General features: G+C 42.5%; 1 protein-coding gene across 5 annotated transcripts in view; it reads left to right on the top strand.

Moving 5' to 3' along the window:
- Window positions 1–26,184, top strand: part of KBTBD12 (kelch repeat and BTB domain containing 12) — a 65,761-nt gene that overhangs the window by 26,257 nt on the left and 13,320 nt on the right. For 2 of the 5 annotated variants that reach the window (XM_030569204.1, XM_030569205.1), the window contains exons 5-6: window positions 2,176–2,373; window positions 19,969–24,260. In XM_030569204.1, the coding sequence (XP_030425064.1) occupies window positions 2,176–2,373; window positions 19,969–20,138 (368 nt within the window). In that variant the 3' untranslated portion in view covers window positions 20,139–24,260. Of the gene's footprint in view, window positions 1–2,175; window positions 2,374–19,968; window positions 24,261–26,184 lie in introns of those variants that run through there. The other 3 variants (XR_004001220.1, XR_004001219.1, XM_030569206.1) reach the window with 3 other exon arrangements.

The following is a 26,184-nucleotide window of genomic DNA, read 5'->3' as shown; positions in this document are numbered from 1 at the left end:
AGTAGTGCTTTTGGGAGGCCACTTGATTAAACAGCCTGGCTGTCATATTAAAGGATCAAGAGGTACTTTAAAGGTACCTTGAGAAACAAAAACATGGTCAAGGAGGATACAGTGTTCCACCTTTATAGGTTAAGACCAGCATCTTAAACCCTACTAGGAACCATTAAAGAGTCAGTGCCGAGTACTGTGCACCGGTGCAGTATGCTCTTGGTATGAAGCATCATTTAATAAGAGTGCAGAATTCAGCTGTCCGAACTTCAATTGCCAAATAGTCTTAAGGCATAGATCCATTGAAATGATGCATGTTTGTTTTCATCATCTGAGTCAGATGCCACCAGAAGGTTGATTCTTTTTTTTGGTGGTTCGGGTTCTGTAGTTTCTACATCTGAGTGTTGCTCTTTTAAGACTTCTGAAAGCATGCTCCACACCTCGTCCTTCTCATAAGCATCCATTTTGGTCTCATACACTTTTGGGGTCCTGAATGGGCATGTGTATTTGGAGGCCCTTTGGAAATCTGATCTTTAATGTGGAAATTGCATGAATATTGCTGTCATTTTATATTTAAAAGTGAGCACATACAAAAGAGCTGCTTTAGCATGGAGATGCCATCAATGCTCATTATAGGGTATTGTATCCAGTGGCACAGATGCAGAACCTGCTGGGGTGCATCAGCATATTAATCCTTGAGATCTAAAGGCTGTGAATTCAAAACCCAGAGCTGCTCACTGGAAAATATTTAGTGAGGCACTGCCTGCCATACAATTTCAGTGTGCAAACACTGCACACTGAAGATGGAGTGAGGGTGGGGAGATATTGGTACTGGATGTTGCAATATGTTCCAAGAAATGAAAACCAGGAGCAGTTTTTTAATGGCTCAGCCATTCTAAAAACAGAATCCAGACATCCTAATTAAGTCTCAACTGGTAGGGCTTGTTTTAACTCACAAGAAAAATAAGAATTAAAATTCTACTGCTGCTACTGCCCTCACAATGCATTATGTGTTTCCATTTGGAATGTGGTCTGAGAACAGAATTTGAAAGGAATATAAAACCCTACATATTTACCCATTTGTACTATTATGTGACTAGTCTTCCTTGAGTCTTTACGCAGACTGAGACTAAAGAAAACTGGGTTCTAATCTTGAATCTGACACTGACTGGTTATATGACCTTGGACAAATCACTTAATTGATGTGTCTGTTTCCTCACCTATAAAATTGACTTTGTAACATCTGCCTCTCAGAGGTGTTCTGAAGCTTAATCAGTTAGCATATGTAAATTATTTACAGCAATTTGAGATCCTCTGGTAGAAGGTGCAAATAACAAAATGTATATGAAAGATCTCTATTGTTAAGTATCTACCTAAAAACTTGCATTGATGTATCTGATACTATGCATTTTACTGAAACAGTGGTATCTCATAAGGATAATTTTGGGCAAGTTTTGTTTTGACTTACAACCGAATGATCACTATATCCAGAGCCATAAAGCAGTGAATTTTCAAAAGCAGATGCATACAGACATTCAAAATCACCATCTCATATGTATATATCAAGTTTTACCAGGCATCTTAATACCCGGGCGGTAGGTCAAACAGATATTAACTGTCTTTAACTGACGTTCCTTGCAAACTGGACAATTCTTTTATCTGCAGCCAGTTTGCCTTAACAAAGGAATGAAACTCTTTTCTACCTTTTGAAAAATCCAAATGCCTCTTGATTAGTGAGAGTGAAGGGCAAACCCACTGACATCAAATTACTTTTGGAAAGTAATTTTTGATCCTTATAACTGAATGATCATATGATCTGGCCACTACAAACAAACAACAAGTAACTACAGTCAAATTCTACTGTGTAATTAAAAAAAAAAAAGTAAGGTGAGTACCTTGGCATTTTGCAAAAGTGCCTCTTGTCCTGCCTGCCATATCTAGATGAGAATGGAGCTCCTTTGGGGCTGCAGTGAGCTCTGTAGTAAAGGTGTGATGGCTGTTAATTTGAAAGCCTCTTATTACCAAGCTTCTGGAGATGAAGAGAGAAAATCTATTAAAAAAACCGAGAGCATGTAAATAAAAAATAACCCCATAAGAACTAGAAAGCAGCCAATTTCAGTGGCACTCTGGTACTGCAATATTTCTGTCTTGGTGTCCTGTGTATCTGATACATATCTTTCTCCGCAGGAGGAATTGGCTGCTTGGGTCGAGACAGGGGACAGGCACGGCAATGTCTTGATGCAGTGGAGATTTATAACCCTGATGGGGATTTCTGGAGAGATGGGCCTCCGATGCCTTCTCCTTTACTCAGCTTAAGAACCAACTCCACTAATGCAGGTTCGGTGGAAGGGAAGCTATATCTCTGCGGAGGATTTCATGGAGCAGGTACTGAATATATCTGAAAAGAGTTTGATGTTTCTTCCATAATTTAAGCTTTACCATTCCATCACACATACAGTCCCTGAGCGGATGACTGAGTAGCTTAATCATCAGGTTTAAAATACCGAAGCTTCCCAGCCCCACAGAGTTGCATCCTAGCAGAGTTGATTCAGCCATTTGTATTTCTGATTCTTAATGTCAATATAAATTGAGTTCCATGCTGTTTACTTGCTGTCAGATTTTTGGCTGAAACACCTAAGGGCCAGATTCTGATCTCTGCTACACCTGTGAAAATCAAACTCCACTGACTTCGGTAAAGTGACTCCAGATTTACACCAGTGTACCTGAGATCAAAGTCTGCCCCTAAGTTTCTATGTTAGGCACACTAAAAAGTTTTGGATATTTTTCTAAGAGTAAGGCTTTGTCCTGAGTCAAAATTTCTGTTCAGCATAGCTACCTGGCCTTCATTACCACAGTATTTGAGCACCTCATTCCCCCAACCCCCTTCCATCCTATGGCTGGAGACATATTAATGGGCTACTTGAATGGTACCTTGAAATGTGTTAACTACTTATGCTAAATCATCTGTTCCATCTTGTATTTAGCTAACATACTCTAAGGGCTTGTCTACATGTAAAGCACTTCAGCAGTGCAGCTGTGCCGCTGTAGTGCTTTGGTGAAGATGCTACTACAATGATTGGGAGAGCTTCTCCTGTGGTGTGGTTAATCCACTTCCATGAGAGGCGGTAGTTATGTCAATGGGAGACGCTTGTATGTTTCCCAGACCTGAAGAAGAGCTTTGTGCAGCTCAAAAGCTTGTTTTCTAATAAAGCTCAAAAGCTTGTTTTCTAATAAGGCCTTTGCACAGCACCCCTGTGAGGTAGGAAAGTGCTGCTATTCCCCTTTTATAAGCAGAGAAATGCGACTTGTCCAATATCATAGAATCATAGAACTGGAAGGGACCTTGAGAGGTCATCTAGTCCAGTCCCCTGCACTCCTGGCAGGACTCAATATTATCTAGACCATCCCTGACAGGTGTTTGTCCAACCTGCTCTTAAAAATCCCCAATGGTGGAGATTCCACACCCTCCCTAGGCAATTTATTCCAATGCTTAACCACTCTGGCAGTTAGGAAGTTTTTCCTAATGTCCAACCTAAACCGCCCTTGCTGCAATTTAAGGCCATTGCTTCTTGTCCTGTCCTCAGAGGTTAAGAACAACAATTTTTCTCCCTCCTCCTTTTAACAACCTTTTACGTACTTGAAAACTGTTATCATGTCCTCTCTCAGTCTTCTCTTCTCCAGACTAAACAAACCAAATTTTTTCTATCTTCCCGCATAGGTCATATTTTCTAGACCTTTAATCATTTTTGTTGTTCTTCTCTGGACTTTCTCCAATTTGTTCACATCTTTCCTGAAATGTGGAACCCACAACTGGACACAATACTCCAGTTGAGGCCTAATCAGAGTGGAGTAGAGCAGAAGAATTACTTCTAGTGTCTTGCTCAGAACACTCCTGCTAATACATCCCAGAATGATGTTTGCTTTTTTTGCAACAGCGTTACACTGTTGACTCATATTTAGCTTGTGGTCCACTATGACCCCCAGATCCCTTTCTGCAGTACTCCTTCCTAGGCAGTCATTTCCCATTTTGTATGTGTGCAACTGATTGTTCCTTCCTAAATGGAGTACTTTGCATTTGTCCTTACTGAATTCCATCCTATTTACTTCAGACCGTTTCTCCAGCTTGTCCAGATCTTTTTGAATTTTAATTCTATCCTCCAAAATATTTCCAGCTTGGTATCGTCCGCAAACTTTATAAGTGTACTCTCCACTTTCCCACTCACAATATTACATAGTGAGTCTGGGACAGAGCAGGAAACTGAACTCAGATCTGATGTATTCCAAGCCAGGATCGTAACTTTTTGGGCCATCTTTTTCTGCTAGGTTTACGTCCTTGCACTCCAAATACAATGTGCTGGCATCTGCCCTCCATATCATAGGTTACTGCACTGTATGTAGAATCTTTGTAAAATGAGTCGGGATTAAAATCACTTATATAAAACTACACTTTTATTATCGATATGCATGCACTACTCCCAATACGCACACATAAAATCTCCTGAGACAGCACCAGCTGCCCCATTTCTTTTTTTAGGAGAAAGTAGATGGCAGATATATTTTCCCTCACTGAGTGTCATCTCAGGCTAACTGGCTTCATATGGTATTGCTATGACACATGTATCCTTCACATGGCAATGGCTCCTGTTGCGTTGACTTTCATGTACATTTTACTTGTGTAGTAAACTCTCATGTAAAGCTGTCTGTCTAGTTGAATGATAATGCTGTTTTGTCACACAGGGTTTTAACTCACCTTCTTTCCCATTACCACTGAGGGGGAGGAGAGAAGTTGTGTATGAATATTATCTAACAGGCATATTCTTGTGTCATCTTTGACCCAAGAATTTTGTGACTTCAAAGCACTAGTGGTTATGACACATCATTGTGTTTCCATGGCAAACATTGTGCCATCATATTTTACTAGTTTCTCACAGCAACATTGAGATTCAAAAACAAAAAGCCTAAACCAAGTGCAAATTTCAAAAGACTGATCAGATGCATGGGTAAATGAAGCAATTACATTCAGCATGACTAACCGTTTAGTATGAAACTTTCTGAATAAGGGCACTATGGTAGCTTCAGAGCCATGAAAAACACCCAGTCTGAACACCATTACACTTGGGCTCTGAGTCCTATGTAGAGGGTTCTGGTACTGGGATTGGAAGAAGGAGAGAGGGAGGAGTCAGTGTTTGTGTCTGAAAGTCCCCAGGTGGATTTCAGGATGGTGAAGATCTTAGAATCATAGGGTTAGAAGGAACCACAAGGGTCATCTAGTCTAACCCCCTGCCAAGATGCAGGTTTCATTGTGGGCAGTGGCTAAACCATCCAAGGCAGATGACTATCCAGCCTCCTTTTGAAAACCACCAGTGAAGGAGCTTCCACTCCCTCCCTAGGTCGTCTGTTCCTTTGCCCTACTGTTCTGACAGTTAGGAAGTTTTTCCTGAGATTGAATATAAAGTGAAGTTTTGTGGGTGCATTAGGTGGGAAATCAGACTAGATGATCATAATGATCCCTTCAGGGTATGGATCTGTGGACCATCAGAAGTTAGGTTTGAGTGAACACTTTTTATTTGGCCCCCTTGCAGTCTTTCAGTTATGTTTTTGTACAATGTCAGCATAATGGGTCCCTGGCTGGGCACTAGTGCAAAATAAATAATTACATAACATTCTTTTAATGTAGGTGGGCTTTGTATTAGATTGCAAATCCAGCACTTGGAAGTTAGTAAATGTCAGTTTTACAGTTGCCTGTACAACCTTTGTTCTGCCTCTAATACGCTAATGAGGCAGGGTCCCTGCAGGAAAAAATAATATGCAATCATGTCACTAAAAAAAGCATCATAATGCATGTGCACAAGAGGGCCAAAATACTGCTGCACAGACAACTGTAAATCTGGCATTTGGTTTTCTTACTTTCAGACACTTGACTTTGCAAATTAAATAATGTTCCTTTACAGTTGTTTGGTTTGGTTTGGTTTTTTTTGGTGCAATTTCCTAGTTTTTATTAAAGGAGAAAGGTAGAACCAGACTTTATTATGCACAACTCTAGCAACCACCAATCACACATCATCAAGAGGGTTTGAACTCTAAGTCATCAGCATGATAGCAAAGAAATTGACCACTCATACTACAGGACTAACTGCACTAACTGGCAGCAAAAGGCTATTATTCCAGAGGCAAAAATGGGCAGATGAGGCCATGTGCTGCGCCCAGATGAGTGGTTGAAATAAGCCTGGTTCTCTCTCTTCCCTCCTATGTCCCCTGGAAATTGAGGGAGCTCCTGCCTCATGTGGTGCCACTGAGGCAGGAGGAGGAATGAGCCACTGGTGCCATGTGTTGGGCCAGGTTGGAGTGAGGACTGGGGTTGATGGAGGAAGCCTGGCTGGGCTGTCCTCACCCCCACATAGCTGCTCCAGCAGCTCCCAAGCATTTCCAAAAACGTGTGTGCTGCTGCTGCAGCTGCTTTGGAACAGCCTGGGCTCAGCACTCTAGAATATTCCTGTTTGGCTGCTAGTTTGGCATGCTGGCAACATTTTCCTCAGGCACACAACGGAGAGAAGGGGTAGGGTAATTTTCAGACATTTATCACTCAGCCAAACCTGAATGGAATTTCACAGGACAAGCTCACGGCACATCTATAACCTCAGCCGAATTTCAAAGGGCTGCTAACTGCTGTGAACTCTCGGGGTGTCAGAGCTTCTCAAAAAAGGCCAAAAGCAATTTTTATAATGGAAGTTGTTAGGCAACCTAAATATTAAGGTTGCTACCAGCTCTCCCTATAATAATAAATCAGTCCAACCCACGCAGCCCTGATTCATCTTTCCTTGCACTTAAACCTAATCTGGATCTAGTGCAGGGCTCAGATTGCACCTCCTTCGTGAACTGGTATGGTTTGTTTTTATTTTATGTTTTTGGCTGGCTGCCATTTTGATTTTGCTCCTGTGCCCTTCACACTGCCTAGCTGCCACTCAGTAGCCATCTTAGGTTGTTATTGGCACCCCTGGAGAATCAAAGGCCAGAGGCACCACATGCAAACACACACGTGGGCTTAAAAGCACCAGCTGTCAACTACTTGAAGGCCCCAGACTTGAATGAGGAGAAAGTCAATACTGCACTCTGGCTACTGCTCCCTCCACCAAGTCCCTGGGCTGCCATTGCCTTAAACTGTCATGGTTGGGGGTTCCACTCATTGCCACCTCTCAAGTCTCTCAGCTTGCCTGAGAGAGTACAGCTGGAGTAGCAGTAACAGCAGCTCCAGTAGCACAGGAGAAGCAACTGTAGCAGCAACAATCCAGAGCCCCATGAAAGGGGAGTCAATGGGCCTGCTGAGCCCGGCTGAGAGTGAGCTGAGCCCAGAAGAGCATGCCAAACAATGCAGAGCATGCACGAGTGAGCTGAGCCTGAGATGTCTCCAAGACTCACCAAGGGTAAGCTGAACCCTGGTAGGCCTCTGAACCCCAGGAATGGCACAATGGCATTTTGATTGGATGTTTCCTGTAGGGCAGGGTTTGATTTGTGGGTAGAGCTTTGGAAAGTACCACTTTTATTTAGTTTGATCCTTGATCCAGATCTGGGCACTGACTCATCTGTGTTCTCATGTTGAGAGCTGCCATCTTCCCGTAATATTATTTCTGACTATGGCCATTCTAGGTACGTGAAAACCATTTCTGTTCTGCTGAAATTCCAGTTTCACACCTGCTTTAACTTGACTTGGGAAGCTTAATTCTGTAGCCATTGAAACAGGGGTGTACACATTAACTGGTTGGTTCTCCAAAGAAGTAAATTAATGTTAAGGAATTATTAATCTATTTGTCTCTGACACTCTGCTACCCAGGCATCCCAATGTCACAAATGCTATCTGTCATCTGTCAGCAGCCCCCCAGTAAGATTCACAGAAATGTGGTGTTTTAATTAATTAAAATCTTGTTAACAGTTACAGTCTATAGTTCTGCAGACAATAAGTGCTGCTCTTAAAGTGAACATTCAGAACAATGCAGTCAGCAATAGCCGTTGAGTGTTCTACTAGGTGTTTTGCTGAGCTACTACCATAGCTACGAATTTTAAACCAGCTTTTGTAGATTGCCTGTATAATGGTCTTGTTGATACATTTTATATTTCCTTTGCCTTTTTACATAAAATAAAACCCAACACCTGCACAGGTTGACAGCTATTAGTGTTACGAGCTGGGTGTATGGCATAAGCAGTCACATTAGCGTGCTTCACTGAAGGATGTGTCAAGCTCATGTTAAGTTATTCAGTATTACATATTTATAAAATGCCTGCCAGTTGGGTTTCCTATTTCTTTCACTCATTCTGAAGATAAAAACATTCTTGGGTTAAAATCGTGGCGGGGTGTGTGTGTGCGCGCGCACCGTGTGTTGGAAGTGGGTTATTTGCTTTCATTCTAGGTTTGCCAAGGTGCAAATTTGTTGACCTTCACATCATGTTGTCAATCTTATGTGTTTTCCTAGGCTTTGGAGGGAGGGAGGGCACTGAATTGATCTGAGGAATTGGTAGAAACTGTAATTTTGCTAGGGGGTTTTATTTATAGATATTGACCCAATTGTCTAAAATATTTGTAGGAATAAATTCTTGGCATAAATGCAGATATAATTAAAAAAAAATTAAATACTACTGTTTGCTGAAAGCACATGCCTAGGTTGTCACTCAAAACTACCACTCGCATATGTCCTTGGCTGTTTTGCAAAACAAAAGGAAAACTACCTGAATTCAGCTATTAAAGGCCCTATCTCAAATACAGGGTCTGCTGCCATTGGCCCATCACATATAAAAGTCCCTCTGATCCTCATCAATTAACTCCACTTAGTACTGAGCTAGATGTATTTGAAGTGGCAGTTAACCCCTTCTCTACCTCAAATACAGTTCATAGCAGTAATATATGTTTATACCAATGTTGCTACAATGAATTAAAGATGTAGCTAGTGTGTTTGTGCACCACAGCCTTCTCTTGGATGAAATCCAAGATGCTTAACTGTATGTCATAGGACCCATCCTGTTAATGAAAACTGGAGATTCTCCTTTAGCTTAAGTGGTAGGGGAGTCTCTGATTATGGAGCAGGAAGGCCTGAGTTACATCCTTGTAATTGTTATGAAGTTCCAAGTAGCCGCAGTATACAGCATAGTGACTCTCATGAAGTCCTAGCTAACCGTGGAATTATTACTTTTATATACAGATATTTAAATAGCTAACCCAAATGCATTTAACTGTCTTCTTATCATTTACATGAATTACACTCTTGAAAACAAATCTATAAATTGGAATAGTGTTTAGTTTATAGCAGGGCAGTGCCATGTTGTAATTGCCATGTTCCAGTCGAGCTAATGAGTTTGGATCTCAGCACCATCCTTTCCTGAGAGTGGACTAGCTTAACAGTTATTTATTTTGACTAATCTACCATAAAGTCTGCTCCCTTCAGCCTCATCCATTATATGATTTAGTTGGAGAATAATTGTTGTGTTTGTTTTGGATTATAGTGGTTACAGTACATTACTTGAAGCAAATTAAATTTAGACATATTAAGGAGCCTGGCACAGTAAACACTGTACTTGTGAAGTTTAGGGGATGTGGGATTGGAACAAAACTGTTTCTCAGGCACCCTGCTATGTTCCCAGTTAAATAAAGCAGGAGGGCAAGTTCTTGGCTGATTGCTGCCTGTTTGCAACCCTGCTTGTTTCCCTGATCTGTTAGAATTTACTAGGTAACACTGAATATTTCAAGTTCTCCTGTCCACAATGGTTAGTTCTTGGATATATTTTCCTATTAATAAATGGGATGCAAAATCCCTGTTTTGTTTTGCACAGAACTAGCTCATCATAGGCTGTCAAGCTGCAGTGCAGGCACTCAACTATCTATCAAGCCTGCACATGGAATCCACGCTAAGAAGCTGCCGAAAGATCTTTCACCTAATTTTCACACTAACCAGAGTAATATGTAATTCAGCTCTTGGGAAACATAGGAGCAAAAGAGAGAGAGAGAGAGAGAGAGAGAGCTCTAGCAAGCTCTGTTCCTAGAGATGGCTCCCCACTTATCCAGCATTCATCAACCTAAAACATGCTACGGTAACTAAGGCTGATATAGGTCACAGAACAATGACAATATGCACCTGCTTGCTACAGCTTCTGCATTTGACCCCGTGTCTGATGGGAAGATATTAGTAATCCAGTCACACTTCAGATCAAGGTTCCATTTATATCTAGTTTAGAAAAGGTTAATAAATGATTAATAGATGTTTTATTAAATGTTCAACAGTTGTTACAGAGTCCAATAGGTTGCTTATAAATATGGCTTATAGCCATGTATAACATCTGCTAATGTACTTATAACTGTCTATAACATATTGTTACCCCTTGGGGCCAAAACGTGGGGTCTGGTAGGTTGTTCCAGCTGGCAGCAGAAGCTGGTGATAGTCAGGATTTATTTGATGTAGCTTTGTTCATGTGTAAAGAATGTACAAAGTCCTGCATCTCTGAATGCAGAAGGAACCAAGAACAAAAGGAGCACTGTCTTAGCTTACAGCCCAAGCCTAGGGTTGCCAGTTTGGCTGGCCGAAGTCTTGGATGTTTCATTACATGACCAGGGCCGGCGCTTCCATTTAAGCGACCTAGGCGGTTGCCTAGGGCGCCAGGATTTGGGAGGGCGGCAGACTGCTCCGGTGGACCTCCCGCAGGCATGCCTGCGGAGGGTCCGCTGGTCCAGCAGCTCCGGTGGAGCACCCGCAGGCACGCCTGCGGCAGGTCCACCGGATCCGCGGGACCGGCGAACTGGCCCTGCGCCTAGGGCGCCAAAAACACTGGCGCCGCTCCTGCACATGACATAATCTTTAATTGCATATTAATCTTTAATTCCTGGAGACTCCAGGACAATCCTGAAGGGTTGGCAACCCTACTCAAGCCGCTTTAGACTCAAAAGCCGTCTCTGTAGCTTTATCCATGGTCACCCTGTGCTGAGAGGCTACTGCTAGGCTTTCTTGTGGTTTTTTTTTGCGTCGCCTTTTGCTCTATTCTTACCTGTTCACCATTTCAGTGTGTGTGCTCTCCACTCACACACCAGCCCACCTGGTCACAACGCCTAGTCAAACTCTCCACTCACCTGCTGCTAATTTCTGAGCAGACTCAGTTAGGCTTTATTTCAGGTATGACCCTTAAGTGTCTCTTCCAGCTGTCTTAAATGTGGGACTTGTTCACACAGCAGTTTGAATGAAGTTTTAGTTCAACCCCTAACAATGTTTCATATGCCTCATAACGATATGCTGCTTGTGTCTACAACGTGCTTATAACGCTTATTAATCCTTTCTAAACCATTTATAAATGGGATCTTAGCACAGAGTGGGACCAGTAATTCTGCTTCTGTAAGGGCCTGGTCCTGGAGCCCTTAACTCATGTGCTACTGAAATCAACGCACCTAATCTTGCGATGGTTGAAGTTAATGTGAGTTTTGCCATTAACTTCAGTGGGAACAAAATCAGGCCTCAGGAGACTATGCATGAGAGTAAAGAATGCAAGATAAAAGGATAAATAATTAGAAAGGTTCTGGATATTGAAACCCAAACAAAGATGGTTGAAATAGCAGTGGAAATGGGAGGCCCTCCCTCTAGGCCACCACATCCACCTTTTAAAAACAGCATATAATTAGAGAGTGCACTGACTGCTTATGAAAATGAGACTGTGGGGATAGGAGTATTAGACAGCCAGGTAGGCAGATTGATGAAGGCCTTGTCTGTACGGGGTTCATTCTCTGTACAGATGCACTGAACTGTAAACCCAAGTCACAATATGCCTCCCAGTTCTCCCCTAGCTCTGGTGGGTCCGTGTGCGCTGGCCAGTGTGCTGAGGGGTGAAGCCCAGGCTTTCCCTGTTCCCTGCACACATGCACAGTTAAGGAGATGTAGTGACTCTGCAAAGGGTGTGCTCTGTGATGTGGGTAGCCACCTTATGCCCCCTTGCTTCCCTGCATGGGCACACAGGATGGTTCACAATCTGGCCCATAGTTATGGACAGAAATGGGGTTGTGTACGACAGACCTGGAGAAAACATTTTTCTCTTTTGTCCTGTTGCAAGTCAGGATTTCATGTCTTCCATGGTGACAGGCTAACAAAGCAGTTAACCCATTGCAGCAAAAGCATGTGCATCCCCTGCCCCCAAGCTTGTAAAATTGTAACAGGTAATTAGGAGTGCAGCTATGAATGGCCATGAATAATGTGTTGTCATGCTATATGCAGAGAACATTATGTGTTTTCTGGTACAGAGAACCACAGATATCACAGATGTGTAAAGGACCTTAAAAAGACAGGTGAAAACCCCACTGGGTAAACAAACCAATGCTGGAATCAAAGCATTTCAACAGTGATAAGTCAGAGTTGGAATAACTATTAAATGCCAATGGCTGGAGGAGTTGGAGAATAAAAGACCAGAATGAGGGTCTGCCAGACACTTTGGGGATCTGGTGTTGGTGGTTGATCTGTAATGCCTGAATGAATCCTTTAAGAAAAGATAAGAGCAGCCAGTTAACAATTTAGCATCTAGAATTTTAGTGGCTGTTTTGAAGCTGATCCAGGACAAAAAGAGTTAGAGTGCAGTAGAGAGATGTGCGTCAGACGTAGGAAAGCGGTATGACGATGTAAGGGGAAAAGCCAGGACTGAGATCAGCAGGTGCGCAGAAAGGAGGTTGGGACAGGAATTCCACAGAAGCCTATTGATGAGAAGCAGACGCATAAATTCTAATTCCAGTTGTGACGCTGACATACCGTGTGGCCTTTGTCAAGCCTCTTATCACTTTAATCATCAGTTTCCTCATCTGTAAAATGGAGGCAATAATATTTACAGCAATGGGCTATTAAGGATTGATTAGATACTGGACCAGATTTGTGCCTGGCGTAACTTCACTGAAGTAAAATTAGTAAGGATTAGTTTGTTCCCTTGTCTCTAAAGTGCTGTTCAAATATTTTCCACATATGTTCTTATAGCTAAAGCACTGGACTGGAATTCCAGAGTTCCAATTGCCAGCTCTGCTACAGAATTCTTGTGTGATCTTGGGCAAGTCACTTTGTTTTCCCGTGCCTTGGTTTCCCTTTTGTAAAACATAAAATAAGGGCATTGTGAGGGTAGATTCATTAATGACTGGACAGCTCAAATAATACAGTGGTGGGGTCATGCAAATACTTGGCTAGATTTGCAAGAAATCTATACTTTTTTTTGAAATTAACTTTGTATTGGAATGTGTGGTGCTTATGGTACAAGAGGGAAAATAAATATCAAAGAGATCAGAAGTAATACATACCTATATTCATAAGGGAAAGTTGTTACCCCCAAACCACATATTGAATGCAATTTGAAAGAAGAGAAAAGCAAATAAAATATTTATAGCATTGCCTGAAGCAATATTGTAGGTCTCAACATGCAGTGGTCCATCTTGATTCAGGTAGCATGAGAAATCATACAACGAAAAATCAGTCCAGCAATGTTGGATAGTGAAATGCATTTAAAAATATAGCTTTTAATAGAATTGGATGTTTCTGAGCATATGGATGGAGGCGGCCATCTTATTGAAAAGTAACATTCTCTCTGTCAGTTTCATCTTGCTTTAAACATATCCAGAGAAGAACTTTGTTATGTAAAAAATAAGTATTTTGTTTACAAACAAAACATTATGGGCCAAAGTGTTAAGCAGGATTTTGAAGATTATGCCTGCAAATTCTGCATGCAGAATACTGTAGTTTGCACATGTGAAATGTGATTTTTGCATTGGCAAATTAAAGCCTCAATTACAAAACAAGGTCTTTATTGCCCAGAAAAGGTGATTTTATAGGTGCAGTATTAGGCCTGGTCTGTACACAGATTTTGCATCAGCATAACTATGACAGTTAGGGGGGTGATTTTTACCGATATAGTTGAATCGATACAATCTCTAGTGTGACAAAGGTATAAAGATGCCTTTTACTGGTATAGCCTATTCCCCTTCCTATATAAGAATAAGCTATACTTTTATAGTGCTATAACTGCATTCTCACTGGGGAGAAGGGGTGTTGCACAGCTTTAATTCTACCAGAATGTTAAAGTGGTACAACGTTTGTCTGTAGACAAGCCCTTAGGGTGTGTAGTCAGTCCAAAGTTAATCAGGGCTAGCCTAACATAAGTGAAGCATCCCTTCTGCAAAGTCCTATCCATTCTAGACCTATGGAACTGCATCCCCACTGGTGCTTTACTAGTCTGTGTGTTTGGCTGGATTTCTAGCAGGATTGTTCTTAGTGGAATATTAAACTGGACAACTCTCGGAATCCATTAACAGTGTATGGTAGGATAACTTGTCTTTCCTATGTAGGCTCCTGTAAGGAAAACTTCTAGATGACCTCCTGAGGTCCCTTCTGTCATAAACAGATAGCTAAGGGTTAATGTCTCTTTCACCTGAAACCCCTGACCAGAGGACCAATCAGGAAACCAGATTTTTTCAACTTTGGGTGGAGGGAAGTTTGTGTCTGAGTCTTTGTTTTCTGTCTGCCTGCTTTCTCTGAGCTTTGGAGAAGTAGTTTCTACTTTCTAGTCTTCTGTTTCTAAAGTAAGGACAAAGAAATCAGATAGTAAGTTATATGGTTTCTTTTCTTTGGTATTTGCATGAATATAAGTGCTGGAGTGCTTTGATTTGTATTCTTTTTGAATAAGGCTGTTTATTCAATATTCTTTTAAGCAATTGACCCTGTATTTCATCACCTTAATACAGAGAGACCATTTGTATGTATTTTTCTTTCTTTTTATATAAAGCTTTCTTTTAAGACCTGTTGGAGTTTTTCTTTACTTCAGGGACATTGAGTCTGTACTCACCAGGGAATTGGTGGGAGGAAGAAATCAGGGGAGATCTGTGTGTGTGTTGGATTTGCTAGCCTGATTTTGCATTCCCTCTGGGTGAAGAGGAAAGTGCTTTTTGTTTCCAGGACTGGGAACAGAGAGGGAGAGTCACTCTGTTTGGATTCACAGAGCTTGTGTCTGTGTATCTCTCCAGGAGCACCTGGAGGGGGGAAGGGAAAAAGGATTATTTCCCTTTGTTGTGAGACTCAAGGGATTTGGGTCTTGGGGTCCCCAGGGAAGGTTTTTCAGGGGGACCAGAGTGCCCCAAAACACTCTAAGTTTTGGGTGGTGGCAGCAAGTACCAAGTCCAAGCTGGTAGCTAAGCTTGGAGGTTTTCATGCTAACCCCCATATTTTGGACGCTAAGGTCCAAATCTGGGACTAAGGTTATGACACCTTCCAACCCTAATAGTCTATGATTCTATGATTCTATGTTTATGGATCTTTCTCAAAAAAGTACCTCTCAGGATTACTTCTGATGGTTCAATCAGTATCTCTAGCGGAATGAAATCTCAGTTTGTGTAACAGTGAAATCTGTTAAGTGACCATTTGAGCCACTAAAAAGAAATAATTTGCTTAACATAGGTGGCTGTCTAATAAAAGTGGAGCAGAACTGTGCTAAATATGTCTGGGAATACTGTGGGGTGGTTTCTTAAGAGAAGTTGCCCAATAAGGGTGATCTCTTGAGTGAGTGTAGGTTCTACTGTACACTCATAAAATAACTTTTCAGGAAAATAAGCTACTACAAGAGACTGAAGCTTAGAAATATAAGTTATAATTAAAATAACAGAGAAACTGATGAGACAGTGCTTAGAGCATCACTTGAGTTACCTCTAAGCTAAGGTTTGAGATTCGGGTTTAAGCTTTAATCCAGGCTAGAGACTAGAACTAATGGTCCCAAACTCACACAAGGTGTTCTTGAAAATGTTTGGCCCAAAATAATATTAGACAATAGTGGCAATAACTAATATTTAGCTCTTACATAGCAGTGTAAGTCTAATGCGATCATCTCTTTTTGTGAGATTTCTATCTTGTTGGGCTGAAACCTTTCAAGAATGCAATGGCTGTGCACAAACTGGATTTGGAGCATTGATCCTTTCTGTTTTTAGACCCAACATCTGAAACCAAAATCACAGAACCACATTTGAATTCAGTGATTTGAATTTGAATCCCACCAAACTTCAAAGGGCTTCAGAGATGAAGAGCCAATTTTAGCCTATTTCTTGTTAACATATTTTTCTTTGTCTCAAATCATTCTCTTTATGTGAACTTTCTGAACCAAATGGGTGTAGTTTCCTTTTAAGTTAAACAAGATAAGACTAGAGAAATTATTGCATTCTTTATTCCAACAACATAGACTCGCTTTTATCTCTCAAGAGTTGAGAGTTAACTAACACCCCAATGTGCTGGAAAACAGATTTCACAGAGAGTGGAACAAAACTGGTTACAACAGCCTACAAAAAAGGGAAACAAAAGACACTAAAGGTTATGAGTCATGAGGGTCAGGAAAAGACACAGTAAGACTTGTGGGGAGGATTGCTGAATCTTCCTTTGATGTTTTAATTAGGATTTTTTTTAAGTGTTGCAATCCTCCACAGAATGTTTTAAACAGCTCCACTGTTTGATTTTTTCACTCTATTGTCTCATTTTGTCGTGATCCACGCCAAAGAAATTCCTGGCATAATAATTTATGGTATAAAGGAGTTGATCTAATAATAAATAACAAGACTGGAGCCTCCAGTGTCACATACTGGGGCTGCTTGTGTCTTCCTGTTTGCTTTGAAAAAACCCTTCTCACTCCTGCTGGGTCATATAGAAACAAGAGCTCTTTGCTGGGGCTTGTAGATGTCATTTGTTTACAGTTTCTGTCAATCAAACCTTTCTTCTCCATATTTTAACTGGGTGTTTAGCAGCTTGTTCTCTTCTTTCATGGATGGATGGATGGTGCTTTCCTACCTATTATTCTTCCTCTTTCCTTGCTGAACTGCGTGAGTTTGATAAGCAAAACATCACGACTGGTTAGCTCCCCCCCGGGGCTGTATGAAGAAATGGAACAAGGGCTATTTAGATGGGGACAAATCCTAAGGAGGTCTGACTCTGGTTATATTCAGGCTTTACTCGAGCAAACTCCCAAAGGGGAATTAAAGCTAAAGTAAGGGCCCGGGATTTAGTCCAGTGAAAATTTCAGCCTACCCCTTGTTCAAACTTGTTTTCCTCTCTTCCGCAATTAACTGTGGGCAAAACTGAGTTGGGGTTCTGAACTGTGAGACAGAAGCATCTTTTTGTGTTACCATATGAGAAGCTGTGTGATTGGAGCTGGTGAATAATTCCTTTAGGAATGATCACATGACAGAAGGCACACGTAATTGGAGACAGGGTTGGCTTTGGGTGCTTGCCACGCTAGTCAATGTGGGGGAGCTACATTAATGTAGATCAGGGGTCAGCAGCCTTTCAGAAGTGGTGTGCCAAGTCTTCATTTATTCACTCTAATTTAAGGTTTCGCGTGCCAGTAATACATTTTAACATTTTTAGAAGGTCTCTCACTACAAGTCTATAATATTTAACTAAACTATTGTTGTATGTAAAGTAAATAAGGCTTTTAAAATGTTTAAGAAGCTTCATTTAAAATCAAATTAAAATGCAAAGCCCCCCAGATTGGTGGCCAGAACCTGGGCGGCGTGAGTGCCCTGAAATCAGCTCGCGTGCTGCCTTCGGCACCCATGCCATAGGTTGCCTACCCAGATGTAGATTTCTCCCCAGTTATCAGGCTGGGGAAACTTATCCTGAAATTCTTTTTTCCACATGACTGTCCCCCACATCCTGCAATCCAGCTTTCCAGGACAGTTAAAGAGCCCTGGATGTATGTTAGGTCTCATGATATTGAGCCATCGTGATGCAATTGTTTTCACATGTTGCTCCTCAATCATAAGAAGACATGGATGTTATGGATAAGACTGGGGAACCACTAAGACTGTTCTCATGGGAGAGAATGAATGGCCTGTGCTCCCAAGGTTATGAGCTTTGAAGCTCTCAGGAACTTCAGTGTTTTCTTTCCTTTTCTTTCCTTTGCTGGTTGAACCATGAAGTAAAATTGCTGTCTGCCTCAAAGAAAGGAAAGCTACAAACACTGTCACATACACTCACTAGAGATAAATGCATAGGTTTTGAGGGCATGTAAAAAAAGGATCAAGAGCAGCCTCTAAAGAAGAGATGAACGGGAGTGCCAGTTTGGACACACTGTATGGTGAAACATGTCACTAGATTATTAAGTCTCAGAGAAAATACGCTGGATATTTCATGTTTCTTATTGTGATAGTTCTTCTTCTGGTGGTTGTGAAATGCCTGTGCTTGCGAATTGTTGAGACTCAGTGTAACCCTTCTGCCCCTCTGAGTTGGCAGCAACAAGGGCCGGGTTCAGTATCCAGGGGTTCCGTTTCAGTAACACAATGCATAACCGGCTCGAGCCCCCACCCAGTGACCTGGGACACTCACATACCACACCCCCCTGGGCGCCTCTAGGAGGCAATACTTCCCCTCTCGCAAGCACGGAGTCTGAGTGTAGCAAAATCTTTTTAATAAAGGAAGGAATTAATGCGGCATCCCATTGGAGAAACACCACAAACAGGGTTATAACACAAACCATAAATAAAAACCCACCTCCAAGTACTTTTGGCACTGTCCTTTTCCCCTTAGGGTTTTAAGTCCAATCACCCCAAAGTCCAACAACCCAAAAGTCTCTGGTCAATGCCACCCCAGAGTTTGAGAGTTTATCTGTAGAGGTCCCTCCCCCCAGCCTGGATAGAAAGGGGCACCCTACGTGGTCCTGGGCCAACTGCCCTGCCTCTCCGTGGGTTCTGCTTCCACCTTCTCCACAAACTGCTCCGCTTTACCAGCCACTGCACGCTGCTCCTCCAGCCGTCCTCAGAAACTGCTCCGCTCCACCAGCTGCTCTGCTCCATGAGCTGCTCCGGTTCTCTCTGCAAACTGCTCAGCTCCGCTCGCTCTGTGGGCCGCTCCACCCGTCCCACAGCTACTCCGCTCTGTCAGACACTCTGCTGCCACCAGCTGTCCCGTGATCCGCTCCAGCCGTCCCCACAAACTGCTCCACTCCGCCAGCAGCTCTGTTCCACAGTATAGCTTTGGGCTCCCCACTAGTTAGCACCATACTCAGTGCTCTCAGCTCAGTGATTTTAGCTTTTTAGTGATTTTCAGCTCTTAGTGATTCCAGCTCATAGTAGGGGAGCCCCAGTGCTAGTGCACCATTAGCCCAAAGTGATTTCAGCTCAGTAACCTGTATTTAAATTCTTGAGGGAATAAAAAAATCATCTGACATTCCAGTGGAGAGAGAAGGAGGTGCAACTGGTGCTTCTGGCTCCATTAGGAGACTGCACCACCAAGCACAAATGCCTGTCCCCAACCTCTCTCAATTCTCTGGGTTTTGGAACCCATGTCCCATGTCTAGCCAGTACCGCCCAACTGAGGGTGAGCAATTTGTCACCAAGCAGTCCCACAGCTTGGGAGTCTGGGATAGTGTAGGCGTGCCTATGCAAATACACTCTCTGAAATTCTTTCCACCAGATGTCAGTGTAGAGCTTATCCTGACTCTGCTTACATCAGCTTTTAGTAAAGCCATCTAGAGAATCATCAGATGTGGAGGAAGGAGCCTGATAGCAAAACACATTCACATCCTCTTCTCAAAGTAAGAAAAGTTTCGATTAAGGTCACTTGCTGTGAGAACCTAACTTTGAAATGAAAAGGAAAAGTGAGAAATATGAAAGTCCCTTTTCATTTATAGAAAAGAACTTGGCTTTGAGTAACAAAACTGCTGGAAAGTTCAGGTCCTGTGTTAGCAAAGAAAAGGTTTTTCCTTTTTTTAAGAAGTGTAGTGCAGCGTTGCATCTGACAGAAGCAAAATTCTCCCTTGTGTGGTGGCTCTTTTGTTAAGATTTGTCAGCCTCAATAAACAGCGTTTTGTTATAAGAATGGGTGTGATTTAATATGGTTGCTCCACCCTGATTGTTTATGACAAATTCTTCGAAAAGAGGAAGGATTAATTTATTAATTTTGCAAACTTCTTTGACCCTGTTGACTTTGCCTTTAATATTTCGTTGTTGCTACTATTTTTCAGCTCGCCATGAAATTATCACCAAAACGATCCTAGAGCTGGATACGTGGGGAAACCAGTGGAATGTGGTGGCCGTCAACGTCCTCATGCATGACAGCTACGATGTCTGCCTCGTAGCTAGACTGAACCCCCGAGATCTCATCCCCCCACCCTCTGACCTAGTGGATCAATAGAAATGCAGTTGTTCCTTGTGCTTTCAGATTCTGCTGTAGCTGAAGAGCTCAGACTAGAGAGAGATGTGCAGCTTGACCTTGGAACTGGCCTGAGGTGAAAACTGGGTTCTATAGAGATGAGTCTGTGATAGGCTCAAGTAAGCAATGCCTTAGGTCTGTGATTCTTTCAGCCACTGCTATGTACTCAGTATTGGTACTTCAGGCTTTTGTGATTGATACTATGGGCTTCCCATCCCAATAAGCCTCTGGAGTTGGCCCAGGCACCCTACCACAGCACTTCATCGTTTAGCTGTGTAAGCGCTAATGTGCAGTTTGGGCTGCTGTGGGCCTTAGCCTCACCATCATAGCTGCAGCCCAAAGCCCATTGCAGGGTAAAACAGCACAACTGAATGAGAGCCCTAGCAGTGAAGATAAAGTTTCGAGGAAAGATTCTGCCTTCACTTACATTTGGGGCACCCCATTGATTTCAGCGGGGTTAACAAGGGTATTAAGAGATAGTAAACTTGGTCGAAATTAGTACAGTTGTCCAAAAGGGTAGGTTGAAGTTGGCCCAGTGCATGAGCAGTGGTAGCGGGAGAGAAGAGGCAAGGAGCCTTCCTTTCTTTTGCACTCCTGCAGAGCGGCCAAGCATAGTCCTGGTGGGGAACACAGACTAGAGCAAACAGTAACACTAACTACCTTAAAGAGGTTGGGATGAATGTGGGCCGTGGCCCTGCCTCCAGCCCCTCAACAGCCTGTGGAGGTGAACCAGTTTTGGGGGAGAACATCTTGCATCTTCTCTCAGGATTCTGGAGCTCCTGTATCAGTGTCAGGAGGAAATCCAGCTCTCAAGGCCTTGTGCTGCTGTGTGACCGGGTGTAGCCAGTGCCTTGAAGGTACAATCTGGCTCAGTTTCTAAGCCCTTCTTAGTTAGAACTTTGAATACAATATTTGAAGGGGGAGGGAATGAAACACAAAAATAAAAATTAAACCAACTTTATCATCAGCTGACGAGATTTGCTGCCATGCATCCACACAAAGAGAACAAGGATTCCGATGGCAGCTCCTCAGCAGTCTTGCAGTCATTGTTTATATCAGGCTCTTGTTTAAATAGAAATAGCTTTCATATAGCATGGGGATAAACTCTGCACCAAAAGGAGGATTTTGCCGTTTCCAGAGGGACTAAGAGTAGTTCAGACAGAATGATCACATTGAGCTTCTTGAAGCAGCATTAGGTTCACAGGATTAGATGACAGTAGACTAGAAATGTGCTAAAGTCTCGCCAGGTAGCTGACTTCCAGTTTGAATTAGTAATATCCATTCATGTGTACTCTGGTGCCTGCCTCATTGTGTGTCTGAGTGTCATTTCCTAGGCAGTACAGGCCAGAGGATTGGGAAGCTGAGCAGTTCTGTTGGGCTGAAACTACAATTGAGAAGATGCTGCTTTACTCGTATAATGAGACCATCATTGGAGAACACGACAATATGTTATAAAGTGCTGAAAAGCTCAGTAATTAATTTGCAGAAAAAAAGTTGCTGCTTAGGGTCACAAGACCAACAACAAAACTGGCAAGAAGTGATCAGCAAAGACAGACTCAGTCCCCTTCAAGAGTTTGAGGACCGTTACTTGCAGAGCAGGATTCACATATTGGAATGGTGCGCTACACTCTTCTTGAATCATATATTTGGTTGCAAAAGTTCCAGCAGTTTATAATTCTCTCTGCTGTGACCGGTAGCAGGAGGGATGGAGAAGATGACCCAAATGGCCTTTCCCAGTTCTAATTTCTGTGATTCATGAACTATTCCCTTGAGTATCCAGTGGAACTATCAATCTGTTTTATAAAAACACTCAACAGGAAGTTCACCAAAGTTTGCTGGATATATACAGTACTGCACTGAGGGTCAATTGGGCAGTGGGTATTTTGTTTTTTAAAAGGAAAGAAGAAATGAGGCTGTGCTCCTTATGACTCAGCTCTTATCTCTCTGCATGTTCCGTAGGCAGGATATGTTTGACAGTCTAAACTTTCACATTTGTGTCTATCACCTCTGTAACGTTAAATCATTCTTGTTTCTTTCCTAGGTTGACATGTGACCCAGTGTAACTTTAGGGCAGTGCTGCTGCCAAGATTGCCTCAGTGCTACAAACTAAGGTGGCCAATTCTTAGGATCTCTCCTGAAAACTTGGGTTTTTAAATGCTCTTTGCTGTCAGTATCCAGGTGACATTAAAGTTGCCCTTTAATGTGTTGTAAAAAACACTAGAGAGTTTACACAGTTTCCTAAATCGTAACAAAGGAAATTTTCCTTAACCCTTGCTGTTACTGCAGAAAAATGATATCTGCTGTGTTGAGTCATTACAGTTCAGCTATGCAGCTTACTAGCTTACAGGGAGTGATACTCTTACGTGACAGCTCACTTAGATGGAAAGTTCTTAGAGACATAGTATCTATCGTCAAGGTTACTTTAAACACTGCATCAACTTCTGTCGGTTTTGTTTCCTTTGTTGTTTTTCATTTACAGCTTAGTGGGGAAAAAAGTGTTTGTTTGTTTGTTTTTATGACTACTCCTGCTCTGGCTTCTGTTTCCTAAGGCTTGAAACTTAACTAGATCTACAGAGGATGTGAAATACACTCCATTATAGAGAGCTGCCTCTGAAGATCTTAGGGGAATTTTGAAGGGGACATTCAGGTTTGTGGTGGGCATAGCTAAAGCCCCTCCATCAAGCTTGCATGCCTGGGATGAAGTGACCTTTCCTCCCCACTCCATATCTATTGGTTTTTGTATAGTTATTGAAAGAACTGGGTGAAAACTGTGCAGTCCATCAAGGTCTGTCTTGCTAGCAGAAGGCAGTATCGATTGATATATTGTGTACCCTGTGTGTGGATCCAGCTGTCGAAGCTGGGGTGGGTTCTGGGGGCCGTTGTCATTTAGTGTGGCCTCCGCTCATTAGAGATACCTCATGAAGTGCAGGAGTTCAGTCAGACTTGGCATGCCCTGAGTACTGCTCAGCATTCTCACCAAAGCTAGCATAACTTTTGTCCCTTGTCCTGAACTCATTTTCCTTTCTTCTTGTGGGGCAAGGATTGTTTTGTTTTGGAGTTGTTTTTTCTGCTCTTTGTGGGGGTGGCAGGGAGAGGATGGGAGTTTTAAATTTTGCTGAAGCCGCCCAAATGTCTCATGGTGGAAAGTCCAATAGAGTTGCTTAGGGACATCTCAGGGTGGAGTTCTGTAAATTCTTACAGTTCTGGAAATTCTGTGGTCAATCTAAAAGATCTGGAAAGCCCAGGCTCTCTAAACTTTCTAAATCAATAATTAGTACCATAATAAAAGCTTGAGAGGGACAGGAGCAAGCAAGGCTAGTGGTAGATAGTTTTGAGCCAAAATCTTTCTCAGATCTCTTGATTCTTGCAGCCCCACTGCCACCTTCATGATTTCAGAGTTAATTTCATATTCATGGGAAAGTTTGCACATACCCACAATAATTATTTGTTTCATCCATGGCCCATCTCTGGTTAACTGTGGTGGCCAGTTCTTAGGATCTCTCCTCAACACTGAGGTTTTTAAATGTTCTTTGCTGTCAGAATCAAAATGACAGTAAAGTTGCCCTTTAACGTGTTAACTCAGATTTTTCCCAAGGTTGTGCTTACATCCGTAATGCTAGTATGCAAACAAAGAAGTATTGGCAAGATGTGGCATTGTATAAATGGATGCTGTTAAGCAAAAACAGACATGTTAATTTCAGCTTCACTTGAAACTCTGAAATATATCACCGGTTCCCAAATTGAAAGGCACAATTGAGAGGTAATTTAGAGTATTGGAAACAAAGGAGAGGAGAAAAAAATGAAAACTCTATAAAAAGTTACTTGGCACTGTGTCCATTCTGTTTTTTTACAGTTGTCCATGCACAACTGAATGCACAAATATCCATGTTCATCATTTGCACATCTAATCATTGTGTTTCCACATGCACTCATAGTCACTGTGCATGCAAGCAATCCACTAGTACAGTGTTTCCCAAAGTGTGGTACACGTACCCCTGGTGGTACGTGAAAGGGTTTCAAGGGGTACACGGCCCATTCACCCCAGCTGGCAAGGGGCTGGCAGCGGGCTGAGTGCGGCCGGCAGACAGAACCCCAGACCAATGGCAGGCTGAGTGGCTCAGCCTGCTGCTGGCCCGGGGTTCCATCCACCAGTCCTGCTCAGCCTGCTGCCAGCCGAGGGCCCCGTTCACCTAGGCCGGCAGCAAGCTGAGCTGGGCTGGTGGCTGGGACCCCGGGTGGCAAGGGGCCGGCAGTGGGCTGAGCAGGGCCGGCGGCTGGGACCCCAGACCCACGGCGGGCTGAGCAGCTTAGCCCGCTGCTGGTCTGGGGTTCCGCCCATCAGCTCCTGCCAGCTAGGCCCTGGCTGCTGGCCGCGCTCAGCCTGCTGCTGGCTGGGGGTCCCGTTACACGCAGGCCGGCAGCGGGCTGAGCCAGGCCGGTGGCTGGGACCCCAGCTGGCAGCAGTGTGCCAGTAAAAATTGGCGGCGTGCCGATGCAAACCACGCGTGCAGCGTTACCACGGCTCATGCAATACACGTGCTTTTGTGGCATGCACCGAAGTCATACTGATGGATAAAAGATAAAAGTGAATAACTACTCCTGGCAAGTACATACTTGATGTGTATTAAAATACAAAATTTCTCTTTTACAATGAATCGCTGGCTAAAACCAAGAAGTTTGAAATGTACAAAAGAAAGTTATGAAGGATATACAAATGTTAGTGATAATTATGCTGAAAAAATGCAGTGATATGGCTACATCAGACAATTGTGATGACAAAATTAGTGAACTATGTGAACTATCTGTAAGTTTATTGAATGTATCAGCTGCAAAGAAAACGAAAAAAGTCACAAATATTTTGAAGAATATCTTAAACTGGGATTTTCGTTGAATGGCGATGAAGTGGAGCCTGTTCCACTATGTGTGATTTGTTACAAGACTCACAAATGAAAGTGTGAAACCATTGAACCTAAAATGCCATTTTGATAACAAACATAAAGAATATGAGGGAAAACCTGTAGAATTCTTCGAAAATAGGTGTGAAAATCTCCAAAAGTCCCAGAAAACAATTCATAATGTGACGGGAGGTGAAAATATGAAAGCTTTGGAAGTTTCATATAGTGTGGTATACTTAATTGCAAAGTCCGGAGCTGTTGAAGTGATTGGCGAGACATTAGTAAAACCTGCAGCCAAAGTAATGGTGCAAGTGATGGTTGGAGACAAGGCTAGCAAAGCTATAGATCGTGTTCTCCTCTCAAATAACACTGTTCATCGTAGAATCACAGATATGGCCAAAAATGTAAAGCAGCAATTGTCAAGAGTACAAAGGAGTCACTACTACGCACTGCAAGCAGATGAATCCACTGATGTTGTGAATTTAGCTAATCTTTTGTTGTTTGTCAGATACAAGCTGAATAATGAAGTCCACGATGATATTTTATTCTGCCAACCTATGCCAACACATACAACTGGAGAAGCTATTTTTCTAGTCATTGATGACTTTATCAAAAACAGTGACTTGGATTGGAGTCGTTGTGTTGGAATAAGCATGGATGGCACCAGAGCCATGATAGTTCAAAGAAAGGAGTTGTTGCACGTATTCAAGCTGTTGCACCAGAAGCAAAATCGACTCATTGTTGCATTCACAGGGAAGCACTCGCCAACCAGAACATGCAGACAGATCTAAAGTGAGTACTGGATGAAGCTGTGAAAATAATCAATTTTGTGAAAGGGCACCCTCTGAACGCCTGGCTGTTTTCTCAGCTTTGTGATGAGACGGGCAGTGATTACACACAACTCCTATTTCACACTGAAGTGCATTGGCTTTCATGTGGAAAAGTTCTGAATCGCCTGTTTGAGCTGTGAGAAGAACTGCAAGTTTTTTTAGATGAAATCTTTAACCTGTGAGACCGTATACACGACTGGAGATGGCTATGCAAACTAGCATATATTGCAGATATCTTTGCTCATTTAAACAACCTCAGTCTGTCCTTGCAAGGGAAACTCATATCCATATTCCATGTTCAAG

The sequence above is a fragment of the Gopherus evgoodei genome, chromosome 7, assembly GCF_007399415.2.
Source record: "Gopherus evgoodei ecotype Sinaloan lineage chromosome 7, rGopEvg1_v1.p, whole genome shotgun sequence".
NCBI lineage: Eukaryota > Metazoa > Chordata > Testudines > Testudinidae > Gopherus > Gopherus evgoodei.
Note: the sequence above shows the minus strand (reverse complement) of the source record. Positions and strands in the feature narration are given on the sequence as shown.